The sequence below is a fragment of the Urocitellus parryii genome, chromosome 8, assembly GCF_045843805.1.
Source record: "Urocitellus parryii isolate mUroPar1 chromosome 8, mUroPar1.hap1, whole genome shotgun sequence".
Classification (NCBI taxonomy): domain Eukaryota; kingdom Metazoa; phylum Chordata; class Mammalia; order Rodentia; family Sciuridae; genus Urocitellus; species Urocitellus parryii.
The window spans coordinates 75,695,437-75,721,047 of NC_135538.1; the positions used below are offsets into that span (position 1 = coordinate 75,695,437).

The 25,611-nt window shown below is 37.3% G+C and overlaps 1 protein-coding gene across 2 annotated transcripts in view; it reads left to right on the forward strand.

The window, feature by feature from the left end:
* Positions 1 to 25,095, forward strand: part of Ube3d (ubiquitin protein ligase E3D) — a 153,160-nt gene extending 128,065 nt beyond the window's left edge. For both annotated transcript variants that reach the window (XM_026410996.2, XM_026411003.2), the window contains one exon: positions 24,550 to 25,095. In XM_026410996.2, coding sequence (XP_026266781.1) covers positions 24,550 to 24,570 — 21 coding nt within the window. In that variant the 3' untranslated portion in view covers positions 24,571 to 25,095. The remainder of the gene's footprint in view (positions 1 to 24,549) is intronic.
* The last annotated feature ends 516 nt before the right edge of the window (positions 25,096 to 25,611 follow it).

A 25,611-nucleotide genomic window follows, 5' to 3' on the forward strand; every position in this document is an offset into this window, starting at 1 on the left:
CTTTTTATGTTCTTGATTGTTTCTATGCGGTGAAGAAGCTCTTTAGTTTGATGCCATCCCATTTATTGATCCTTGATTTTACCAGGAGTCTTGTTGAGGTTTCTAAACTGACAAGATAGAGATTTGGGCCTGCTTTTTCTTCTAGTAGACATACCTAGGTCCTTGATCCACTTTGAGTTCAGTTTTGTGCAGGATGAAAGATAGGAGTCTAATTTCATTCCTTACACATGGATTTCCAGTTTTCCCAGCACCATTTGTTGAAAAGGTTATCTTTTCTCCTATGTTTGTTTATGGCACCTTTGTCTATTATGAGATAACTGTATTTATATAGGTTTGTCTCTGTGTCTTCTATTCTGTACCATTGATCTTTATGTCTATTTCGGTGCCAATACCATGCCATTTTTGTTAGTATAGCTCTGTTATATAATTAAAGTTCTGGTTTTGTGATGTATCCTGCTTCACTTTTCTTACTAAGGATAGCTTTGGCTCCTCTAGGTCTCTTATTTTTCCAAATGCATTTCATGACGGTTCAAAGTCCTTTGTAAAAATCACATTACATCTTTTCACACTAAACAAAACAACACCAACCACAAATGAAAACAAAATACAGTGACATCAATGGCCTATGTACACTGCATCCTCATCATTTTAAATCTATTTTGCAATGAACCAGTAAGAAACCTAGATTGCAGTTTTAGCTCTGCATTCATTTTAGACTTCTTTGGGCTTGCTTTCGCTATCTCTAAACTCCCATTTCCTATGTTCAGCTCCAGCGTTGTGTGATTCTGAGAGCCAAATTGAAGGGAACACATGAAATCAATAGTCCTTTCCACATCCAAGCATACGCTGCTTAGATTTATTTTTTCATTTTAAGCTTTCAGTAAATGGTCTTTCTGTTCACTTTGGCTAAATATGGGTGTTGTGATTAATAAGTAGGGCAGTGTTGACATATATCTATGTATAGACAACTTCTGTTGCTGAGTTCAAATCATTAAGTCCTTTTTGATTTTTCAGTTCACTTATTCCTGTTCTCTTCCTCTTATTTCCATCACTCCATCCCCATGCAAAATAATAATATTTTTTTTATTTTCTTGCCTAATTTAAAATGGTTAACTAATTCTTTGAATTAATTATATCTAAATAAGGTTGAACTAGGCAGAGAAAAAGACCATGATGATAGGACAGTAAATGGGTGCTATCGTAAAGGGCATTTATGGACATGAGCATAAGTGGCTACTTTTGTGAATAAAGGAGGAGCACAACTCAAGAGAGAAGAGGGGCAGGGCTAATACATGTGATATACAAACTTTCCAACCTAGTTTTCCTTAGCCTCACTCTGTACAGTGAACCTTGTTGTCTCCCCTGTTGAGAAAAAAGAATTCCTTGTCTTAAGCAATCATGTCCCTCAGGCTATGAACTTCAACCACGATGATGATGATGCTAAAATGATAATTTATTGCACAGGTGACTTTGCAACAGGCATGGTAATAGAAGCTTTGCTTTTTACCTCATTTAATCATTGTAACTGTCTTTGGAGACTTATACAACTCCTTCTGTTATCCATATGAGGAAACAGGCTGAGAGAGACCAAATCAAATACATACAGACAGCAAACCACAGAGCAAGAATCCAAGCACAGGTTATTTGATTCTAAAGCTGTTGTATGTACCCCACTGTAGTATATATCCACTGGGCTGGCAGTTAATAGCTAGGGAAATGGGTCTAGGTTTTGCAGGACACTGCCTTTGTGAGTCAGCCTGAGGGTGGGTTTGCTATTACTGTTGCTCTTTATTTTCTGCAGGTAAGTACAATTTATGAGATAATTTTTGAAGTTAGTGGCATGCCTAGAATAGAAAACAACCACTGACATGTTTCTCATGAATAATAGAAAAGGGGTGTTGTTTGTGTTTTATTGTGATTTGCTTTTAATTCATCACTCTGCCTGGCACATTGGTGGAACCCAATGAATACATTGAATAAAGGATGCATCCACAAATTATTTGGATGCATCCACGAATGAAAGTCAGCTTGTTCTACAATGTTTGAACAAATGGATTTTGCAATAGTGAATACAAACTGTAGCAAAGAAAGCAAAACTATACTCTTCCACATTGGTATGACTTTACTATCTACGTGCCAGGAACAAAATATCATATAACTTTACACATAACTCTTTGAAGCTCTTGATAGGATTTTTATATGCCATTTCCTAAATCACTTTGTGCATTTACAAGTAGAGTATTTATTACACCACTTATGTTGGGGAAAGGACTAATTTTACATTGTAATGACTGTACCTGCTCTGTGTCAAAGCCTTGATGTTAAAAAAAATTATAATTTAATAGCTCAAGGAAGAAGATTTTCCCTAGGGAAATTGTGACACAAACTGTGACACAATTTTACAGTTTACTCATTGTGCATTTGTCCTTCAGTGCTCAAATGGGGGAGAAAAAAAATGAATGTAGAAGGAAAAAGCATAGAATAACTGACTAAGCTCAAAGGTCATTAATGACACTACAAAGAGTAAAAATGATAAAGTGAACACGGAAAATCATATTCTGTGAAAAATGAAATAGAATTGCTCTTAGCAAGAAAAAAGCAAGGAGAAAAAGCACAGAGGAAATCTTTTTTAGTACATTTGGTGGGAAGAAGGAAGGACTGAGCCCAAAGAAGTTACTCTTAGTTGAAGCCAAAGAATCAACTCTAGCTCTTACCAAACTTCAGAGCAAAGTTCTTGAGAATGTAGGTCAATAAAAACTCATTGTTAGGAGACAAGCCTAGTTTCTTGGAGACATTTTTTTTTTCCTGTTCTCTGGAAGAAAGTCCAGTGTCAATCAGTTTCTAAATCTAAGTGCCTGGTTCTAGGGAGGCACAACATTAATTGGAGAAGCTGCTAGCATTGAAAATGTTGAGCCTTTCTGATCAATGAAGAGGAAAGCTTGAAGCAGGGTGATTTCAGCACCTCTGATGACCTTTTCTGAGATTAAAAAATTATCAGTGTAAGTGTCATCCATGGTCTCTCTTCCCACCTCTTTTTCTAAACCCTCATCCTCATTGGGGAAGACCATTTGTTATTTAAAAGGTGGTAGCACTATGAGCTGCCTATGACTGTTTGTGCAGTGTCTGTCTGTCGTATTTAAACAGACGTGTAGACAGAAATAAAATGCTGCACCACGTGTGGGTCATATACTGAGTTAAAATAGTGCTGTCAGAAACCTTTAGCCAATCTGTAGCCTCCATGACTACACCTGGGCTAGCTCAGACTCCTAGTAACTGTTCTAATTTGTGATAGTGCGTTTTATTTTCACGTCATTAGAAACAGAACAGCAGAAACAATTTGCTGTCTCAAATATGAGAGCTCTATTTATTCAATTTAGAAGCTGTATTTAGATAATGGGATTTTGTTGTGTCCCCAAATTCTCAGTTCTTGTTTTTGACCACGTAGGAAGATGATTAGATAGTACAGAATGAACTGATGATCAAGTTTTGCATTGAAGTAATAAACGAAAAGACTGCCACTATACCCATTCATGTCCACTCTGGTTTTTTTTTTTTTTTTCTGAAATGTTCTTGCTATGACCTACTTCTGCAGATAAGAAAAATGATTTTGCCATCCTTCTATGACATCCTGGCTGTAGTGAACTGTTCCCAAGTGTCTTGGGATAGGTGGCCTCGCGAGGATAAGCATTAATTATTTTCAGACTGCTGATGCATCGCCTCTGTGGTGTCTATATTTGTCTTCTAAAACTGCATCATCGCTCTCTAATTATAGGTGATCTTGTGGGATTAGGTCTTTTGAGTTGTTAGACTAGGGTGACACAATATGCGTTCAAAGCAATCACTTGAAAAATTGGTGAGTTGAGGTGATTGTTAAGATCTAAACTGTGCCTCGGTGTTCAGAATAATACTGTGTCCATGTCACCACCTATCTTAAGTCCCACAATTTAACTCACACCCTGTTTGAGGTCATCTTCAAGTTTATGTCTTCACCATGTAAGCTTAATGCCTAATTCTAATTTTTAGAATCATGCAATGTTACCCCCCACAGGTAACTTTTGTAAAAAAAACAGAAAATTGCCACGGGATCCCCAGAACCCATCTCTTTGCCAAACTAGGAAAACCAGTGAGGATGACTTTCCCTTGATCTCAACTTTGAGGCTTCTGAAGCAGTTCATAGCAAAGCTCTATGCAGAGTTTTAAAGATCAGCTCATTTTTTGACCAGGATGTTTTGCTAAATAAGATGGAAGTATTAGAGTACTGGACTGAAAAATATCAGAGTTCCCAGTCTTTTCCTCTCTGTCCTATAAACCTAGAGATTTAGAAAAGATATTATTCTTCTTAATTCAAATTTGTTTGCTTGGGGGTTTTTGTTTGTTTGTTTTGATTTTGGTTGGGAGGGATGGATAAGAATGGTTTCTTTGGAAAAACTACCAGCAAGGTATCAGCAAGAAGAGGCATGTGGGTTCCCCTCTCAGTGTCTGTGCCAGGCCAGGGATGCTAGATATACCAAGAGGCTGTGTCATGTGCCAGGTTTGGGAATTAAAAGTTACCAGTACTTTAGGTCTTTTCTTGAACCCTGCTCTGAGAAGTAGCTCTCCGAAACCAACAGTTCAAGTGTTTAACTGCAGTATTTGCACCTGCCGAAAATGGAGACCAAAGTGTAAGGGTGCCTTTCTCGACTCCCAACTACCATTTCTGAAACTCACTGCCATTCCAAAAAAAAAAAGTTGGGAGGTAGGGGAAGGATCACATCTAATTTCATTCCCCTACTGTGCAGCAGATGTGCCCACAGGAACAACTGCACAGTGTGAGGTTGTCAGGTTTCCAAAAGAATTTAGCTAATGAGCTTCATTGCTCATAGACCTCGAATCCTGGGAATCAATGTGAAGGTTAGAGACAAGTACAGAACTAAGGCTTCTGAGAGGAGGCCAGTGAGGAAGTTTTTGTGGGCAATATTTCTAATTTGGGAGTTCTAATTTGCCCCACCCAAAATGCAAAGCAGCCAGCCCTGCAGAAAGGGAAAGAAAGTAGATGTGAGTGCTCAAATTAAGAGTTAAAGTTAAGGACAAAGTTCTTGCCTGGGGAGGCCAGAATATTGAGGGAGCTCTGTAGCATCTCCTCCAGAGGCATTTCTGAACTCTCTCTCTCTCAAATGGCTTAGGTGTACAGGTAATGGGAAAAGCTGACTCAAGGCTGCCTCCGGGCTCAGCCAAGAAAATATTCTGGTACCATTGTAAGCATTAGGAAAGGCCTAAAAAACCCTACCAGAAAGGCTAATGTTATACAGTGCAGATTCTCCCAAGGGGAAAAAATGTTTATGAAATTTAACTCTAGTAACCTGAATCATGAGCCACATGTTTTCTGCAAACATCAGAGTCCATGATACCTGTACTCTAAACTAGTTCACAACATTCTGTGTTCTCATCTTTTCTTCTTGAAGGACGACTCTTTACTTGGTACCTGAAAGTTTCTCTTAGATACACAGAGAACCATGATGGATTGTTACTGTGATTTGTGGGACCTGGGGCCCTTTGGAAGTCCTCACCAACTCAGGCCTAGGCGTACTGGGAAACCTGGGCTGACTCGCCTGCAGACTGTACCAGGCCTCTCCACCCACGCTGATTATTCACCTCAAGACTGTCTTAGAGCACTGTCATTTAAACATTTCCCTGAGGCCCAAACTGATTTCCTTAGGGAAGTTTTAAGTGGAGTAGCCCTAGGCGTGAATTAGGTAAGTGGAAGAAGGGATTAAAGGGAGAGTATGTTCTGAGAGGAGAGTGTGGAGATGACTTCCCAGGCCCCACCTATTGTTTCCCCAGGATTTTTAAAACCTTAATAAACCCTTATTGAGCACAGTTTGGATATTTAATATATTTATTGTGCAGTGGAAACCCTAGGATTGAAATGTAGAATGTTTTTTTAAAAATATTATTCCAGACTGTTCCTTCATCCATATTTTGGGGTGAGGAGAACAGTTGTTGGGTCTTTTTGTTCCTTTTTTTTTCCTACAATAATTGACACCCAATAAAATGTCCAGATCTTAATTGTCCAGTTTGATAGTTTGATGACTTTTGATAGTTGTCAAACACTGGATCTCTCAGTCTTCCATGATTGACGTCTTAGTACTGATAATTCTTTTTTTTTTTTTTTTTTTTTGTAAAGAGCTGTCTTCCAGTGGCTAGAGGCCAGTAGCATTCCCTTAATCATGACAAATGAAAATATCTCTAGACATTGACAAATGTCCCCTGGAGGGAAAAATCATCCCTGGTTGAAAACCACTGATAGACACCCTTGTCACCACCATCCAAGAAGTAGATGCAGATCAAATCCATTTCTCAAAAAGTTTCCTTTCAGCCTTTTCTGGTCACTTCTCCCTCCCTCAAAGCTACTATCTCCATTTTCTGTGTCTTAGTTTCACTCTGCCTATATTTGGACTTTGTACAAGTTGCGTTCTACAGTGTCTCTTTTCTGTCTGGACTCTTATCTTTTGCTTGGCATGCTGTTATTTGCATTTTATCCATGGATGCATTTATCAGTAGCTCATTCTTTTTTGTTACACAGTAATATTCCATTGTATGAATATGCTATGATTTATTAATCCAATCTCCTTTGTGGACACTTGGGTTGTTTTTTTCCTTGGGGCTATTTTGAAATAAAGCTGCTGTGAATATTGTGGTAAATTCTCTTTTGTGAACATGTTTTCATTTCCATTGCATAAATATCTAGGAAGGGAATTGCTAGGGTAGAGAGTAGAGTAGTATAGGTTTTAAAAAGCTGCAAAAAGTAACTAAGTGATTTACATTTCCAGCAACTCTGTGTGAGAGTTGCAGTTGTTGCATATCATCATCAATGACATCACTTGGTGGTGTCATCCTTTTTATTTTTTGCTCTTCTGGATATCTCATCATGGTTTTTATTTGCATCACCCTAACAACTGATGATATTGAGCACCTTCCCAAGTGTTTTCCGGCCATTCATTTATCTTCTTTTGGGAAGGGTCTGTTTAAGTCTTTTTATGGTTGATTTATAAAAGTCCTGGCTCACCACCCCAGCCCTATAATAGGTTTGAGTTCCACAGGAAACTCAAGAGAATGAGAAAACGTTTATCATCTGAATAAATTTGGTCTAAATCATAGAATTATTATGAAACACATACTTGGTTTTTTTTGTTTGTTTTTATTTTGTTTTTTTCCTGTATTGAACATACTGTGGGGTTTAGAAAGTATTTTCTTTTAGTGAGGTTAGAATGTTCCTTCTAATTAGTCAGACAAGTATACAAAATGACTTCAATTTTCTTTGCAGTAGCCTCCCAATACCTACAGCCTCCACACTGTGATCAGGCCTACCTCATCCTTCCAAAGCCTTGACAAGCAAATTAACAGCAGGAACCTGTCCCACTCAATGCAGTGAGTCACCTTTATAACTCCAGCCCAGGGAGTTTATTGGTGAGACTTTTTCTGGAAGCACTCATCTCTCCCTTCTGCTTCCATTTTTCTTTTACCCACACAGGAATGCCTTTACTTAACTTTTAAAAAAACAACTGAAACGGTCAATAAATACATGAAAAAATATTCAACATCTCTAGCTATTAGAGAAATGCAAATTGAAACTACACTGAGATTTCATCTTACTCCGGTCAGAATGGCAAGAAACAAGAATACAAGTAACAATAAATGTTGGTGTGGATGTGGGACAATGGTACCCTCATACACTACGGATGGGACTGCAAATTGGTGCAACCAATTTACGGGATGGAGATTCCTCAGAAAACTTGGAATGGAACCATCATTTGACCTGGATATACCACTTCTCAGTATATCCAAAGGAGTTAAAATCAATATACTACAGAGACAGAGCCACATTAATGTTTATTGCAGCTCAGTTCATAATAGCTAAGCTATGGGACCAACCTAGGTGCCCTCCAACAGATTCGTGGATAAAGAAAATGTGGTATATATTCACATTAGAATATTACTCAGCCATACAGAAGAGTGACTTTCTGATGTTTGCTGGTAAATGGATGGAACTAGAGACTGTCATGCTAAGTGAAATAAGCCAGTGCCCCAAAACCAAAGGCCAAATGTTCTCTCTGATATGTGGATGCTAACACAAAACAAGACAGGGTAGGGAATAGATGCTCAGTGGATTAGACAAAGAGGAATTAAGGATGGGAGGGGGGATAAAAATAGGAATGTCAGTGGAATGAATCTGACACAACTTCTTCATGTACATGTATGAACACACCACAGTGAATCTCCACATCATATATATACACAAGACTGGGATTCTAATTAGAAAAAGATATAGTCACGTCTGTATAAATATGTCAAAATATATTCTACTGTCATGTATAACTAAAAATAACAGATAAAATAAATAAAATCCAAGAAAAAGTCATTTTTTAAAATCTAAAAATAATTGAACTTAACTATTTCCCTTTAATGACAATGAAAAAAAAATTGTTTTGAACTTTCTTTTAGTATTTGTCCCTCAAAGTACTTTCAGTTGTATTTTCTAGCCTGTTCCTGCTTAGCTAACCAAACAAAAAGATTCATCCCAGAGTAGTTTGGTCTTGTGCCTGACCAGAATGAAAAGGGCACGTGAAACAGAATGTTTTCTCACTGCCCTTTGAAATGGGAACATGGTGGCCCCCACAGTGGTGAGGCTTGTGTGCATGTTAGATACAATGTTCCATGTCCAAAGAACAGGGTGATTTTCCATGTGTGGAATAAGAAATATACAAGATCAGGCCAAGTCCTTTCCTACCAGAGAGCAAAAATCCCAACCATCAAACTTTTATAATCTATAGGATGTCCTTGACAGGAGTTAGGCTTTGAATTGAAGAGGGTCTCACTGACAGAGGGAATAATCTGAGCATCAGTGAGAATGACTGCAATGGATTAAAATATATCAAATGTATTTTTAAGTCTGTGAATTCCTAATGACACTAAAAACAAATTTGTCACCACATTACAGTCTATGGAAACCTATACAGTATGAACAAAAGGCCTGATTTCTTTAAAGCACAAATTACAAAGGGAGAGAAAAGGAGGGAAAAAAGAATCTATGATTTAAAAGGCACATGAAAGACATGAATGAATTATAATTCTTGGACCATGTTTGGATTCTGATATGAGCCACTGTTAAAAAGTATGAGCCAGCCGTGCGTGGTGAGGCTGAGACAGGAGAATCGCGTCAAAGCCAGCCTCAGCAATGGCAGGGTGCTAAGCAAATCAGGGAGACCCTGTCTCTAAGTCAAATACAAAATATGGCTGGGGATGTGGCTCACTGGCCGAGTGCCCCTGAGTTCAGTCCCCAGTACCCACACCTACCCTCCAAAAAAGTATGAGCTAGCGGGTCACAGTGGTGCACTCCTGTAATCCCAGAGGCTGGGGAGACTAAGGTATGAGTATCATGAGTTCGAAGCCAGCCTCAGCAACCTAGTGAGACCCTATCTCAAAATTTAAAAATTAAAAAAGGCTGAAAATGTTGCTCAGTGGTGAAGCACCCCTAGGTTCAATCCCTGGTGCAAAAAAAAAAAAAAAAAAGTATGAGCTAGTTAGAATTTTGATGACTGAACTAGGTAGATATGAATTAATATATTAGATTAGCTTAAGGAATTATTATCAATGTTTTATTTGTGATCATGGTTTTGTGGTTTTATTGTTGTAGTAGTCCCTTTTTGTAGATACATCTGAGTTGTATACAAGATAACAGAACTGAGATTCGCTTCAAAAGGGTCCTGTGGCAGGGGATAAATCAAGAATGGTTATGGGTTAGTAATTATGGTTTCTGGGTAATATATACAGGTGGATTTGTTATACTGTTGTCTTTCTAGAGAATAAGAAATATTTAAAATTTCTCATGAGTTGAAAACGAACAGAAGCTCGATGAAGTGTCCTGCAGATTGTGTGGGGCATGGGTTTATTGTAGAAGGAAGGCAGAAGTGTGGCCAGAGAGTGAGGGCTGCTGGGGATGACCAGACCTGAGCCAGCAGCTGTGTCTGGCTTGTTTGTTTATAGGTGTACCAAGGTGAAAACATTAGTATCCCATGGATCTGAACTGCTCCCAACAGTTTTCTCCCTACATTTGTTTTTTAGCATCACATTAATGTTATGAACCTAGGATTCTTGAGGAAAGAAGATCATGACCCTTACTTATCCCACCGTAGGCCCAGGTGCTCCAAAGATCTCTACTAAGGCACCCTACATGGGCCCAATGTTTTCCATTCACTTCTCATGCCTCAGAAAGAGAAGACCTCCAAGAAAATATGAGGACATTCAAAAACATTTTTTTTTCAAAGGAATGTTTAACTCTCAATCATGGAAAATAGAGAACATGTCACGCTCGTGCTTATAGGCCTTATCTTTAAACTATGCCAAATGGAGTAGTTCTAAAGGTGCAGAGATCTCCCTGGGATGCTTCTTTATGTTCACAGTCTTAGCAACTTCGATGTGTTGAAGACCTCTAAAACACTGTGTGAGCTTCAAAATCGATCCCCAATCCAAATAGTGTATTTTTTTCTTGTGGCCTAATAAGTTAAACGAGTTATGATCCTTATTCTCATCACATAAAGCCTTAAGTTTCTGTGTCTCCTCTTGGATCTTCTTAATCCTGAAGACATTATTTCCCATTTTGCTGCAAGGGACCTCTTGACATTTAATGTTACATTTGAAACTCTCCAGTCATGAATTTCAGACCACATTGAGCAGGGCTGTAGAAAGCTTTTGGCTAAGTAAGCTTTCTCAGACAGTAATGTTGGGGAGGGAATGCCTGTTTGGGGCCAGTCCCAGAAACTGCAGTGTCTAATTCAATCCCTGACAAAGCAGAAGAAGGAGGCTCATCTTATAAATTACAATATAATGCCAGATAATCTCACCATGTTGTCTTGGAAGATAGATAGATAGATAGATAGATAGATAGATAGATAGATAGATAATTTTTTTCTCCTAAGCCAGGCTTCCCCTTCAGCTCTACATAAGCCGCCTCTGACTTCCATTGAAGTATGCAAGAGCTTCAGTCAGTGAAGATAACTCATGGAGCCTGCATTTCTGGAGGAAGATGGCAAGATACAGGTCTTATAATGAACCAGACAGACACCAACAGTTTGTGGCCTTTAGCTGATTTTAAAAGATGCTGGGTTCCCTAGCAAAATGTGGTTAGGATTTTGTCATTTCCAAGTATTCAATGCTCCATTAACCAGAAAAGTCCAGTTAACATTATAGTATACTAATGATTGAATTGTAACAGGTCATATTTATGTCCATCCATGTCCATTGTTTCATTATTTGATAAGTAATCATCCAGGCTCTTCTTTCCAGTTAATCTTATGGTATAAGTGGATATATTTGCAAAGGGCCTAATTATCATAATTTTAGCCAAATAGTTTCATGTATTAAAGATCCACAGCTTAGTCAGTATGCCCAGGCTCGGAGATGAATTTCTCAGGAGTGGATTATGTCAATCTGTGGGAGTACTTCCTATTACAGACCTTCAGAGATAACCTACACAATCCCATCAGTGGCCTCTGGGCATGCAGTTATTTTTCAGGTTTAGAAGATATCCTACACTAACTAAGCCACCTACATTTCTCTGTTTGCAAACATTATAGATGTGCATTTTTTTTTCTTTCAAACATAATATCTGCAATTTCTGTACCTGTCACTGGTAGATGCATTGTTACTTAGGGTTGTATAAGAAAAAGAAAGTCCTACTTAAGCCTTGAATATTTTTATGCACAATCAGCCATTTGTGCTTCTTCCTTTAAAAATAATCAACTAAAGAAACATGAATTTATGCATGAACAGCAGAGAAATAGATGCATCTGTAACCACACTTAAAATAAACATTTAGGCATAATAATGTTTATAATAATTATAAGCTCTTTCAGTTATGGAAGGCCTCATTTGTGCCAGGGCCTGCTGGACCATTTATGTATTTTATCACTAATCCCTGTAAACACTGGTGGGCAGAACTGGAAGGAACTGGGGCTGGGAGAGGGAATCCAGCTAGTAGGTACTGAGGAGGGAATCATCTCATCTGTCTCAGGACCTAGAGCCTGTGTCTTTCTGCTCACCCACTCCCTTCAGCTGTGTACAAAATGCTATCTTCTTGTTCTAATTTCTTGTCCTTTCTCTCTGTTTAATGCATTTAACCTCCAATTCTCCAGTCTTTTTATATCAACTGGATTCACCTTTCTGGACCTTCTTAGGTACACTTGATACACCTGGCTTTTCTTTGAGCTTAGACTGTAAACCTGCCACTTGGAATGCTGAGGGCCCTCATTACTACATGTGCCTTGCTACTTCCATACCAAAGGTGTTCATGACCTGGAGAAGATTGAACAGCTCTGTCAAGAACTGCTCTTGGCTTTCCAAGGGGCTTAAAGTAAAAAGCCCCAGCTCATGGTAAAATATCACATAGTATCCTCCTCCAAGTGCTCTTCCTGTGGTTATAAAATCTTCCAAAGCCATTCTTTTGCTTTTCTTGAAAATAAACAGGTTAATTACAATTTTATGATCCCTGTTTCTTTCCAGCAAGTCCAAACAACAGACCTAAGAAATTATTGGTGTTTAAAACCAATATATTAGCATGTTTTTCTTTTTGAAGATTTGTATGTCTTACATATTATATTTTCGAAAGGATGCTGGGAGACTAAATGGTTAAAGAAAATTAGCATCTGTTTAAATATTTGGTACCTCTCTGACTAGTCTTTTAACTGTTTTTGGTTATTCCAAGTCATAATGTTTTTTACTGAACTGACTAAACTATGCCAATGTAACTTAGATTACTTTTTAAACTTATAGACAAAAATTCTTTCCTGAGGTTTTAGACCAGTTTCTCATCTGTCCTGTTGGCTCTCCTCATCTGGCAGGGCTTTTCCTCTAATCAAAGAATGATTTCTCTTTACAAGTAGGGTTTTAATTTGCCATTCCAACTCTTCTTTCTCCTCTTTGCAATTAATCCAAAAGAAGGAATGTACTTTCTTCTCAACAAGATAGGGTGGCTGCATCATTCTAGCTATTAAATCTGGCTTAAAATTGGAATATTATAGAGTCCTTCTTTAAATAAAGTTACCATAGCAATTATCTCTCACTGTAATTAGATGGAAGAGAGCTTTTATGATAAAAAAAAAAATACTAGGCTCAGAGACAAAGACTTGATTGCAAACCTGGCCTTGTTACTAGCTTATATCCATGAACAAAAGTTATGTAACTTCTCTGAACCTCAATTTCTCGTTTATAATTTGGGGGCATTAAATTACATATTTAATTCAAGTGGATTTTCTAAGAATTTAGTGAGATGAGACCATGCCTGGCACCTGATTTATTCACTGCATAAAAAAAATTAACATTTTCTTAAGAGCTTATACAATTACTACTATTACTATTACTACTATTAAAAAAAATGCCTTGTTGATACATAAATGAAAAAGACAGAACGTACAATTCACAAAAAAGAAAAATAGTTATTAAACATTTGGGAGATGTTTAAACTCATAGCAATTAAATAAATTCAGACAAAAGCATTGAGATATTGTTCTCTTATTAAATTATCACTAAGAAAGACCTAATTCTAGAATTTTCACTTGGTTGAGCTCATTGTCAATAAATGCATCAATTACATACCATACCTTTCAATCTGGGAATTCTGTTTCTGGGATTCTCCTAAGGGAATATTCCAAAGTATGGACAAACAGATCTATAAACATGGCAATAATTATTTTAATACTATTGATGAGCTTAATAAACCTTAGAAAGATCTGAATTTATAATGGACTGAGTTATGATGGACTGTTTTGCAGCCATAAAGAATTAAAATTTGCTGAGTGGCATGTAAAAATATCATAAAATGTGCACATATAAGCAATATTAAAAAATACATCTTTAAACTACTTGGAAAAATAGACCAAAATGATAATTATATTGGAGTAGTATAGTTTCTGTTTCTGGAATATTATGTTTTTGTTTCCCTAGAACTTTTGTAAGGTTAATATTAACTTTAAGGTTCAAATTAGTCTTAGTTTAAATATATTCAGTCTGATAAAAACTTTGAGTGCCTATTCTGTGTCTAGAAAAACTATTATAGCTGTTATAGCATTCTGGAAAATGATCAAGTCTACTCATTTTTACTCCAGGGCAATGTAGCTCAGTGGCTCAGCATCCCTCCTTTCAATCCCTAGAATCCAAAAAAAAAAGTGCTAGGGATGTGGCTCAGTGGTAAGGTGTTTGCCTAGCATGCGTGAGGCCCTATGTTCCATGCCCAGCATGGGGAGAAAAAAAAAAGAAAGAAAAGGGGACAATAAGAAAGACAAAAAATGTGCTTAGTGGATTATTTAAAGTAAGTGCTTCATATACAACCTAGGATTGCAGGTGCTATTGTGCGTAACCTAAGCACTTAATGGCAGGCTGTCAGCCCAACCCTGTTTAATACAATGGTATTCCCAGGTAGTCACCTGCTTCAGGACACAGTTCAGAATTAACTTACTATACTATTAAGGTAATTCCACAGAGGAAAACTGGAAGGATCTCAGGTCATGTATGTTTACTGGAACATCAATGTAAGACTGAACAGAGCATCTCAATCCTGTGTCCAGTAGTAACTGGATTGATGTAAGCTAGACAAGATTGTTTGGCAAGTAATACAGCATTGTTTTTAGTTAAAATTTTTATTGAGAGAATTTTGTAAAGTCACATGTAGTATGTATGTGTTTGTGTATCCACCATCACAGGTTAGACATTGAACAATTCCATCAACATGAGGATCTCTCCTGTTATCCTCTGTAAGCATACCTTCTCTCCCTTCCCCAACATCCCAGGTCCTGGCAATCACTACTCTTTTCTCTCTTTGTAAAATTCTGTCCATTTCAAAATGTTCTGTAAATGCAATTATACAGTATATAACCTTTAGAGATTGGCTTTTTAAACTCAGCATAATTCACTAGAGAATCTTACAAGTGTTGGTATGTACCAACAATTTGCTGCTTTTTATTGCTGACTATTAGTATTCCATGGTATGGAGCTGCCATTGTGCTTAAACATTCACCTGAACTGATTTCAGATTTTGACTATTAAAATGTTCTGGTTTCCATAAACTTTCATGTACAGGTTTTTATGTGAACGTAAGTTTCTGTTTTTCTGGGGCAAATTCCAAGGCTGCAATTTTTGGGTCATATAGTAATTTCATGTTAAATTTTAAAGGAAACTTTTTTTCAGAATGGCTATTCCATGTTATATCTCCCCCAACACTGTATAAAATATTTGGTTTCTTTGCCAGTTTTTTTGTCATGTGAAGCCTTATTTTGAATTCAAATTTGTGACAGTCTTCTTCATTTGAATTAACCAAATGATTTTGCTAAAGAGACCCATGTGGAGTGACTAGATTTAGAAAGAAAACCCCCATCAGGACCCATTAGAATCTGTCTTTTCCCTGCTCCCAACACACAAAAACTTGGTTTACTTAATTCTTCCCCCATCACCTTTCTTTTCCTTTTTCATTTCTAGCTTCCACGAATGAGAGAAAACATACAACCCCCTTCACTTATAAACTCACTGTATATGGTATATCAAATTAAAAAGCTGCACATCAGAGGAAGCAATCAACAGAGTAAAGAGACAACCTACGGAACAGGAGAAAATATATCCCCACTATTCATCTGACAAAGAGTTAATATCTGGAATATTTAAAGAACTCAAAAAATTTAACAATAAAAAAAACAAGTAAAAATGGGAGAATGATCTGAGTAGGTACTTCTCAATAGAAGAAATACAAACAAACAAATTTATGAAAAAATGCTCAATATTATTGACAGGGAAATGCAAATCAAAACTACAGTAAGATACTGTCTCACCCAAGTAAGAATGGCTGTTATAATAATAATAATAATAATTATTATTATTATTATTATTAATTCTGGCAAGGATATGGAGCAAAAGGAATTCCTATTCACTGCTGGTAGAGATGCAAATTAGTATAGCCACTATAGAGAATAGTATGGGGGTTCCTTAAGAAACTAAAAATAGATCTACCGTATGATCAAATGATCTCTCTTCCTGGTATCTATCTAAAGGAATTAAAATCAACATAGAGATAACCAAAAGTCTGTGTTTATTTTGGCACTATTCACAATAGCTAAGATATGGAATCCACCTAGGTGCCCATTATGTTAAATAAAATAAGCTGGACATAGAAAGACAAGTGCCACATGTTCTCTCTCAAATTTGGAAGCTTAAAAAAGTCCACCTGAAAGTAGAATAGTGATTACTAAGGACTGGGAAAGGGGAAGAGTAGGCCAAGGGTGGTTGGATTTGATCAGTGAATGTCATATGCACATATGGAAACATTACCCTGAACTCTATTAGTATACACCATTATTACATGTTTTTTTTAAAAAAAGAAATGGTTCTGGGCTTAATTTGATTCTTCCTCTCATATTTGACAATTTTATTGTTTTCTAGAGGGAGAAAAATGTAGTTTTTAAATTTTATTTTTTTAAAAGGGATCTTTTGACACCCAAACCAGTGCCTTTCGTTTATACTGGTCTAGAATGCAACTCAGTTTGTTGAAGTAAAGAGAGGATCTGTGAACCCTCTTCCAATTAGCTGAATCACGTAAGTCAGATGATTTGCTCAGCATCAATGGCTCTCAAACTGTAGGAGCAGCAGAATTACCTGGAGGGTCTATTAAAACTCCATTTACTGTGCCCCTTCCCAGAGTTTCTGATTCAGTCGGTGTGGAGTCGGGAATGATAACTCACCATTCTAACAAGTTTCCAAGTGCTGCCAATGTTGCTGGTCCAGAGACAACATGTTGAGAACCACTGGGCTAGACTATGCTAATGTCTCAATATCTAATATCCCCCCTCCCAAAACCCTCAAATTTGCTTTCTGATGAAATAAATCATGCATTTGTCCCTCCCCAACTCAATAAATACAGATACATAGTGAAATATAGCAAAGCCATTAAAATTATTCTAAAAAAATATTGTCACATGAAAATCATCACCATGTTTTATAAAATTACATGTATAAAAATGTCCAGGTATACATAGAAAATAAAAACCTAGAAAGATATCCAAAATGTGAACAGTAGTTATCCCTGACAATGAAGCTCCCAAAGTTGTATTGTCCTTTTTGTGTGTGCTTTTTTGTATTTTCTAATTTATATAATCATAATTATTAAAACAGACATTATAGTAGGTAATGTAAGTCTTTCTCCAAGCCTAACCATTGCGGTAAAGACCTTGTTGAATATCCACAACAGAAGTAAAGCTGTTTTATGAGATAAAATCATCCAAGGCAAGTTTTAAAAGTAGCTATGACTTTCTTCAGTCCTTTCCCTAAAAAGTGTGGTGGATCACTTGGTGCCATCCTTTCTTTTAAAAGAATTTATATTTATAGATAAATTAGGAATTTATTATCACTGAAATAAACCTGTTTAAATGTCAGAAAGCAATCATCTGCTATAGAAAATTATTTTGTTCCCAGTAGGAAGGTTCATGTACCCTCCTGGGATTTCCAATTTTGCTGATATCCTAAGTGTATCTGTTTCTTCAGCATTTAACATGGGCTTCCTTTAAAGATGTAATATTAAAATAGTTTTGCTGTTGAAGTCTCCTTTCCTCAAAAAATGGAAGATATTCAAATAAATTGATTCTATAGACCTCCAGTAATTCTGTTTCTGACTAAACTTGTTTGTTGGGGCATGTCACCAGTAGGTAGCACAGTGATAATTTTCAAAACACCTCTCTAGTCCAGAGCTACAGTGGTACCACTGTTCTCATTTGCCAAATTTCCACTTCGATAATCCACAGAAAGGAGGAAGAAAAGGAGCTTTGAAGGGGATGTGGCTCAGTGGTCAAGTGCCCCTGAATTCAATCCCTGGCACCCCAAAAAACAACAAAAGCACCTTATTTATTTATTTATTTATTTATTTATTTTATTGGTTGTTCAATACATTATAAAGATTGCAGAATCACATCGGTTACACATCCACATTTTTACATAATGCCATATTAGTAACTGTTGTATTCTGCTACCTTTCCTATCCTCTACTATCCCCCCTCCCCTCCCCTCCCATCTTCTCTCTCTACCCCATCTACTGTAATTCATTTCTCTCCTTGTTTTTTTTCCCCATTCCCCTCACAACCTCTTATATGTAATTTTATATAACATTGAGGGTCTCCTTCCATTTCCATGCAATTTCCCTTTTCTCTCCCTTTCCCTCCCACCTCATCTCTCTATTTAATGTTAATCTTTTCCTCCTGCTCTTCCTCCCTGCTCTGTTCTTAGTTGCTCTCATTATATCAAAGAAGACATTTGGCATTTGTTTTTTAGGGATTAGCTAGCTTCACTTAGCATAATCTGCTCTAGTGCCATCCATTTCCCTGCAAATTCCATGATTTTGTCATTTTTTAGTGCTGTGTAGTACTCCATTGTGTATAAATGCCACATTTTTTTTTATCCATTCATCTATTGAAGGGCATCTGGGTTGGTTCCACAGTCTAACTATTGTGAATTGTGCTGCTATGATCATTGATGTGGCAGTATCCCTGTAGTATGCTCTTTTAAGGTCTTCAGGGAATAGTCTGAGAAGGGCAATAGCTGGGTCAAATGGTGGTTCCATTCCCAGCTTTCCAAGAAATCTCCGTACTGCTTTCCAAATTGGCCGCACCAATTTGCAGTCCCACCAGCAGTGTACAAGTGTACCCTTTTCCCCACATCCTCCCCAGCACTTGTTGTTGTTTGACTTCATAATGGCTGCCAATCTTACTGGAGTGAGATGGTATCTTAGGGTGGTTTTGATTTGCATTTCTCTGACTGCTAGAGATGGTGAGCATTTTTTCATGTACTTGTTGATTGATTGTATATCCTCCTCTGAGAAGTGTCTGTTCAGGTCCTTGGCCCATTTGTTAATTGGGTTATTTGTTTTCTTATTGTTTAATTTTTTGAGTTCTTTGTATATTCTGGTTATTAGGGCTCTATCTGAAGTGTGAGGAGTAAAAATTTGTTCCCAAGATGTAGGCTCCCTGTTCACCTCTCTTATTGTTTCTCTTGCTGAGAAAAAACTTTTTAGTTTAAGTAAGTCCCATTTGTTGATTCTTGTTATCAACTCTTGTGCTATGGGTGTCCTATTAAGGAATTTGGAGCCCGACCCCACAATATGTAGATCGGAGCCAACCTTTTCTTCTATCAGACACATAGTCTCTGATTTGATATCAAGCTCCTTGATCCATTTTGAGTTAACTTTTGTGCATGGCGAGAGAAGGGGATTCAGTTTCATTTTGTTGCATGTGGATTTCCAGTTTTCCCAGCACCATTTGTTTAAGATGCTATCCTTCCTCCATTGCATGCTTTTAGCCCCTTTATCAAATATAAGATAGTTTTAATTTTGTGGATTGGTTTCTGTGTCTTCTGTTCTGTACCATTGGTCCACCCGCCTGTTTTGGTACCAGTACCATGCTGTTTTTGTTACTATTGCTCTGTAATATAGTTTGAAATCTGGTATCGCTATACCGCCTGATTCACACTTCCTGCTTAGAATTGCTTTTGCTATTCTGGGTCTTTTATTTTTCCATATGAATTTCATGATTGCTTTATCTATTTCTACAAGAAATGCCGTTGGGATTTTGATTGGCATTGCATTGAACCTATAGAGAACTTTTGGTAATATCGCCATTTTGATGATGTTAGTTCTGCCTATCCATGAACAGGGTATATTTTTCCATCTTCTAAGATCTTCTTCTATTTCTCTCTTTAGGGTTCTGTAGTTTTCATTGTATAAATCTTTCACCTCTTTTGTTAGGTTGATTCCCAAGTATTTTATTTTATTTTTTTGAGGATATTGTGAATGGGGTGGTTTTCCTCATTTCCAGTTCAGAAGAACAAAAGCACCTTTTAAATTTATGGGTGATAATATCATAGTTTATTTGTTGAGGGAGCACTGCTTTATAGCATGCATTTCTCCACTCACCATATATTAGTACAGTTATTTCCTGACAAATATGTTTTGTGCTTGAGGCAGTATATTTTTATGGAATACCTGAAGACTGTTGCCATATAAATGTTTGCTCCATGGGTTGCCAAGGTTAGCAGCTTTTCTCATATTGGAAGTGTCACTGCTGGCTTTTAATCTGGGTGTCCACTGAGGAACATGGCTAGGCTTAGCTTCACTGTTTCCCAAGTAGATGAGAATCAACGGCCTGTTAAGTTATAGGCACAATATCATAGTGTGTCCATGGCTTATAAAAATCCAAAATGATGGTTTCACTTGCAAACCTCCGTCTCCCTTTTTCCTTGCTTTTCAAAAGTTCTTACAGAACTTGGGCAGAATCTATGGGTTTGGAAGGCTGCACTTCTGTTCCTTACTCTACTGTTCTGGGCCCCGGTTAAGTACACATATATTTGTTGCCAGTTTAAAGGGACTGGGTCTTATTCCTCGTTGGGCTGCTTGTCACGTTTTTGGTCTTTTGTTCTGTCCTTCCTGTTTGCCTGTGATTCCTTTATCAAGCCAGTTTCTTTCCATGGGAAGGAGTATGTTCCAAGCTCTGCTCCAGGCCAGGTTTGATTGTGCTTCCCCCCCCACCCCCGCAGAATTCATAATTAAAATAATAATTTCCTCCTTCAGGGTATGGCCTCAGAAGTCTCTCTGCCTTTCATAATTCAAGATGTTTCCTTCTCCTGGCAGCTGATAGGCATCCATCTCAAGTTTATCCCACCTAACTAGAATCATCTCATTACTTGACCAGCTCCCCTATTCCTATGTTAGCTTCAGGAGAGAGACCCTTCTCCTCAGTGTGGTCCCTGACTGGGACACGGAAGGTACCTAACCACTGGTGAGTGAAGCCAGCCAGCCCACTCTGAGAGAGGAATACTTATGCTGTTTATCCAGTGCAGAAAGCTGGATCAAGGTACCATCAACACTGGCCTGCTTAATGCTGAATTACTGACTTAGTAAAAGCTACTTAATTTCAATATTATTTTAAGGGTCAAAATATATTTGATAAATGCTATAAAGTCGGGTATTTTATTATTTTTGTATTTACGTTTATATTATATATTTTATCTTGTGAATGATGCCCGTATCCTAAAAACTGGATGTTACAATAAAATGTTTATTTTACCACATAAAGCATAGAATGTAAACTCTCCTTTTCTGTGCAATAAAGGCAGTCCATTTCAGAACACAACTTAAAACATGAGCTGTATCTAGGAAAAAAAACACAAATTAAAATGAAAAGTAAGGTTGGGAATGAAGTACAGTGGTAGAATACTTACCTGGCATGCCTGATGCCTTTAGGTTTGGTCCCCAGTACTGCAAAAGAAAAATAAAACTATGCATTAAAGTTAACAATGTGCTTTATTGGGGACATTTCCAGTATTTTTTCTGTCGTGTTTAACATACTCCAAAGCATTACATAGGTTTAAAAAAATGCTAATTTTATCCTGTACCATCTGCCTTAATGGCATATCTTTTAATTGATTGAAATTCCAAATCTCTATTACAGAATAAGAAGTTAACAATATCACTTTGTTAACTAAGATTAAAAAATTAAAAGTCACTAACATGTTACACATATGTATTAAAGCATTATGAATAACATTTGGTCAGCAGTTGTGTCAGTACAGCTGTCTGTTGATTTAAGAAGAATGTTTTTAGATGATAAGTCAAAGCAGGGACATTATTTGTTGACATCTTGATCCCCCCTTTCATTCCAAGTGTCCATCTTCAAGTGGATAGAACTCTGAGAGTCACAGCTTACAACCATAGGAGAGAGTCCCATCTTCCACTGTCTTTAGTAATTATTTATATTTTGTTATTATATTCCAGAAATATTACACTAACAGAGCCTGAAACTACAGCTGTATTCATAGGGTCTGAAGGCTTTAAAGTTTTACTTTGGGGAATAAAATTAAAAGATGAAATACAGAGATTTTTCTCAGTGTAGCAGAACAAAATAAAATTATCCCCTCTTAAAATAAATGGTAGTTAGGGGAAGCAATTTTTCCTGTCATGGATAAAAAACTAAGGAACACAAAATCAGCATTTGAAATGTTAACTCACAGTGTTTTAAGTAAAAAGAAACTAGAATGCATTGTACAGTACCTTTTCCCGAGGATGATTGCAGTTTCTTGTTTTTAAGACCTGAAAAAAGTGTCATCTATTTGGTAGGCTAAACTATAAAAACTAGAGATGATATGAAAACATTAGGTTGAATGTTCAAGTTTTTCTTTTTTGGTGGGGGGTTCCATTTTACATTGCTTAATCAGCTCAGCCTCTCCTGTAGTTGAGTCCAGTGTCCCAGGTGTGCCAAAGAAAAGCAAACTTGATATTTGTGGCCATATTGAACATTCAAAGTCCCTATGCCTCTAGTTTTGTCGAATTCACCTACAAAGTTACTGTGGCAAAAGCATGAATTTAGAATCAAAATTTTCTTCTAAACTCATCGTTGCCACTTAACAGTGGTAAGTTTTGGTAAGCCTGTACAAGGCATTTTATTTATAAACTTCTGCTTCCTCATTTGTAACGAAAGTTTCAAAAGCCTGTTTTTACCTAAGTCTCGGGCTGTGCTAAGGACAAAAGGAGTCAAAATAAGCTTAGTGTACTAAGAAGTGTTTTTTCACAAGTTTCAGGTAGGTCCTGTTGTAATTCCCATTTCACAGGTAGGGAAAGGTTGAAAAAAGCTAACAAGTCTAATAAAGAACACATGGCTGATAAATGAGAGATCTGATTCCAAAAGAAACTACTGTAATTACACTTATTCAACCTTGGCACTACTGACATCTTGGGGCTGGTATTTCTTTGTTGTGGGGACTGTTTTATTCATTTGAGGATGTTTAGTGACATATCTGCCTCTCCCACTAGTTATCAGCAGTCATCTCCTTCCAGTTGTTCACAGCCAAGGGTGTCTCCAGACACCGCAAAATATTCCCTGGTGGGCAGACCTTAAGTTGAGAAAAGCTGGTCTGTATGATTCTGGAGCTAAAGTTCTTAACCAATTTCATAATGATATTTATTAGTATTATCATTATGCTGAGTAGTTCCTGTTTAGAATACTTGTATGACATAGCAATTTGCAGAATTAAAAAAGAGATAACAACTGATTTTCATCCATAGTCTTCCTGTTTCCAAATATAAGCAGAGGCTTTGTAAGTTGGCTAGCTTCCTGTCCCTGCAAACAGAATATCACCTGCCAAGGATGCCATCTGCAAAGGGCCTAAAGTCCGACTCAGAGACCTCTGGTCTCCCTTCTAGTTTAATTCTATACTCATTCCCTAATGGGCCACGCTGGTCTGTTTTGAACAGCCCTTAGCCATCTGGCATGTTTGTGGACTTCTAATATTTGTTATCAGCCAAGATGGGAGAAAGAAACACATGGATTTTCGTAATCACTATCTCATTCGATCTTCACAATAAGCCCCTGAGGTTTGTATTGATTGTCTGTGTTTACATTTTACTTAGGAATCTTAACCTTTTTCTTTGCTTGTTCCTTCAACTTTGGTGTGCTCATTGCAAAACTTGATATAGAAACTCAGCGGGAAGTTGATGTGGAAACTCAGCAGGTGCCTTTGTTACCAGCACTGTATGAAGAGTAACATCCTTCTGAATTACTCAACATAAAGCAGATGCCTTCTGCCCTGCATGACTCTTCCTTTTTCCTTCCCCCTTAACATGGATCATTAAATACATGCCTTCTTTTATTGCACTGGGGACTTAGGAACCGACTTTCACTTTCCTGACACTGTGGATAGGTGTCCCATATTTCTCCAAGAATGGAATGTTTTTACTTCTGTTTCTCACCCTTCCCAACCCTGCAAAATGGCTAACTGCAAGCTTTCCAACCCTCCCATGCCTTCCCATTGTTATCTCTACATTTGACACTTCCTGATATTAGCATTATTCCCAACATATTGTCACCTTGCAACTAGAACTTTTTAAACATTCATCAATGTTTGTTTCTGTGTTATTAAAACTATTGGGAAATTAGATGCATTTTTCCTAGGCCTCATTCATAGTTCGAAAATATTTTGCACATAGCCTGTATGAATTGAATTTTCTTTTGAACTCTTAAGTTTTAAGATGAATTGCTACTGACAAACACAATAAATATAATTGTATATGATTAAAAGTATCAGCATGACCCGAGAAGAGGCTGATGTAATTAGCAACAGTGATGAGGATCTAGAATTGCCTAGGAATCTTTGAGACTCAGAATTTGGCTTATGGAAGGTTCAAAACAGTAGTTTGAACCAATGGGAAAGAGAACTGGATTATTTCATGGCAATATAACTTTAGTGTCAATTAAAACTTTATATTTTTTCTTCATTTAAAGTGTGTGTGAATCATTCTTAATTACTCTATGGTTCATTTTAAAAAGACTAATTGGTTCTTGCTATAAAATGCAATGTCTAGCTTGACTGAGTCATTTTTCTTTTGAGATCAGTATGCATCCTTATTGACTAGTCTTTCTAATTCTGCTTTGACATGCATGCAGCCATTTCATCATGTTCTATCAGCAATTAATTGTGGGGTTTTTCTTCCTTTTCCAGGTGGCCTTTTTGAAGATGTAACTGTTGGAACTGAGGCATCCACCCACCCCCACCAACAGACAGACAGCTCCAGGGCAGAGCACACTGAAGGCCAGCAGTCAGCTCTGTGGGCATGGATTATAAAGACAGGAACCAGGGCTGCAGAATGACAGTACTGCACTAAAGTTTTGAGTTTACTTGTTTACATATATTATCTAAGAGAAGGGCTGACTTTAGATCTTTGAAAACCCAGCACTGTGAAGAAAGTTGTAGTGGCAGGTTGTCAGCAGGGTAAGTATAGAAGTTACATTGCTACTTTCCACAGAGAGGAGCATTCAAATCTGTGCTGTGTCAGCACCACCTGGAAGGATATTAGCTAACAGAGACCCATCTGTCCTATGTGGAATGTGCAAGGAACACCATTGGTGGAACTCAGTGTAAATTCTAGGAAATAAACTTTAAAGAGCTTCTCAGGTTTGTTTAAAACAGATTTTAAATAACAAAAATACAGTGCTTTTTGTACCTTACTCAGAAAAGATGCTCAGTAAATGTTTGTTGAATGAGTAATTATCCAATTAAAAATTTTCCTGAGTTTGCAAACCTGCATGTGTTCTTTTTGTTCTTTATTTTCTTTACCTCATACTATTGCAAATTAATAATAAAAAAAGTACTCACTGGCATCCTGGTACAGTTGTTTGTGTTCCAGAACAGGAGGTGAGGAAAATATTGAATGAGAATAATGGAGCTGGGTGGAATCATAGAGTTCAGGTCAGCTCTTCATTTTACAGACAAGGATTGAAACTTGCCCAGAATCACACCACTAGGCTCAAGGTTGGGCCTGGAGCCAGGTGGATCCACCTCCTCTGCTTGTGACCTCCTCCACCTCTTCTGACATCCTTCATTCCCACTGTGCAGTCAAGACTCATCTTTGTGTTTGCAACCGTCCCTGCTGCTGATCAAGCCTTTTGGCATTAATCCTAGCCTACAGACCATCTACCTAATACTTCTTCCCTCAAAGACCTGAGTTGACACCATAGTTTCCTAACTTTCTTAGTACAGGTATCATGTGGCATTATGATTTTG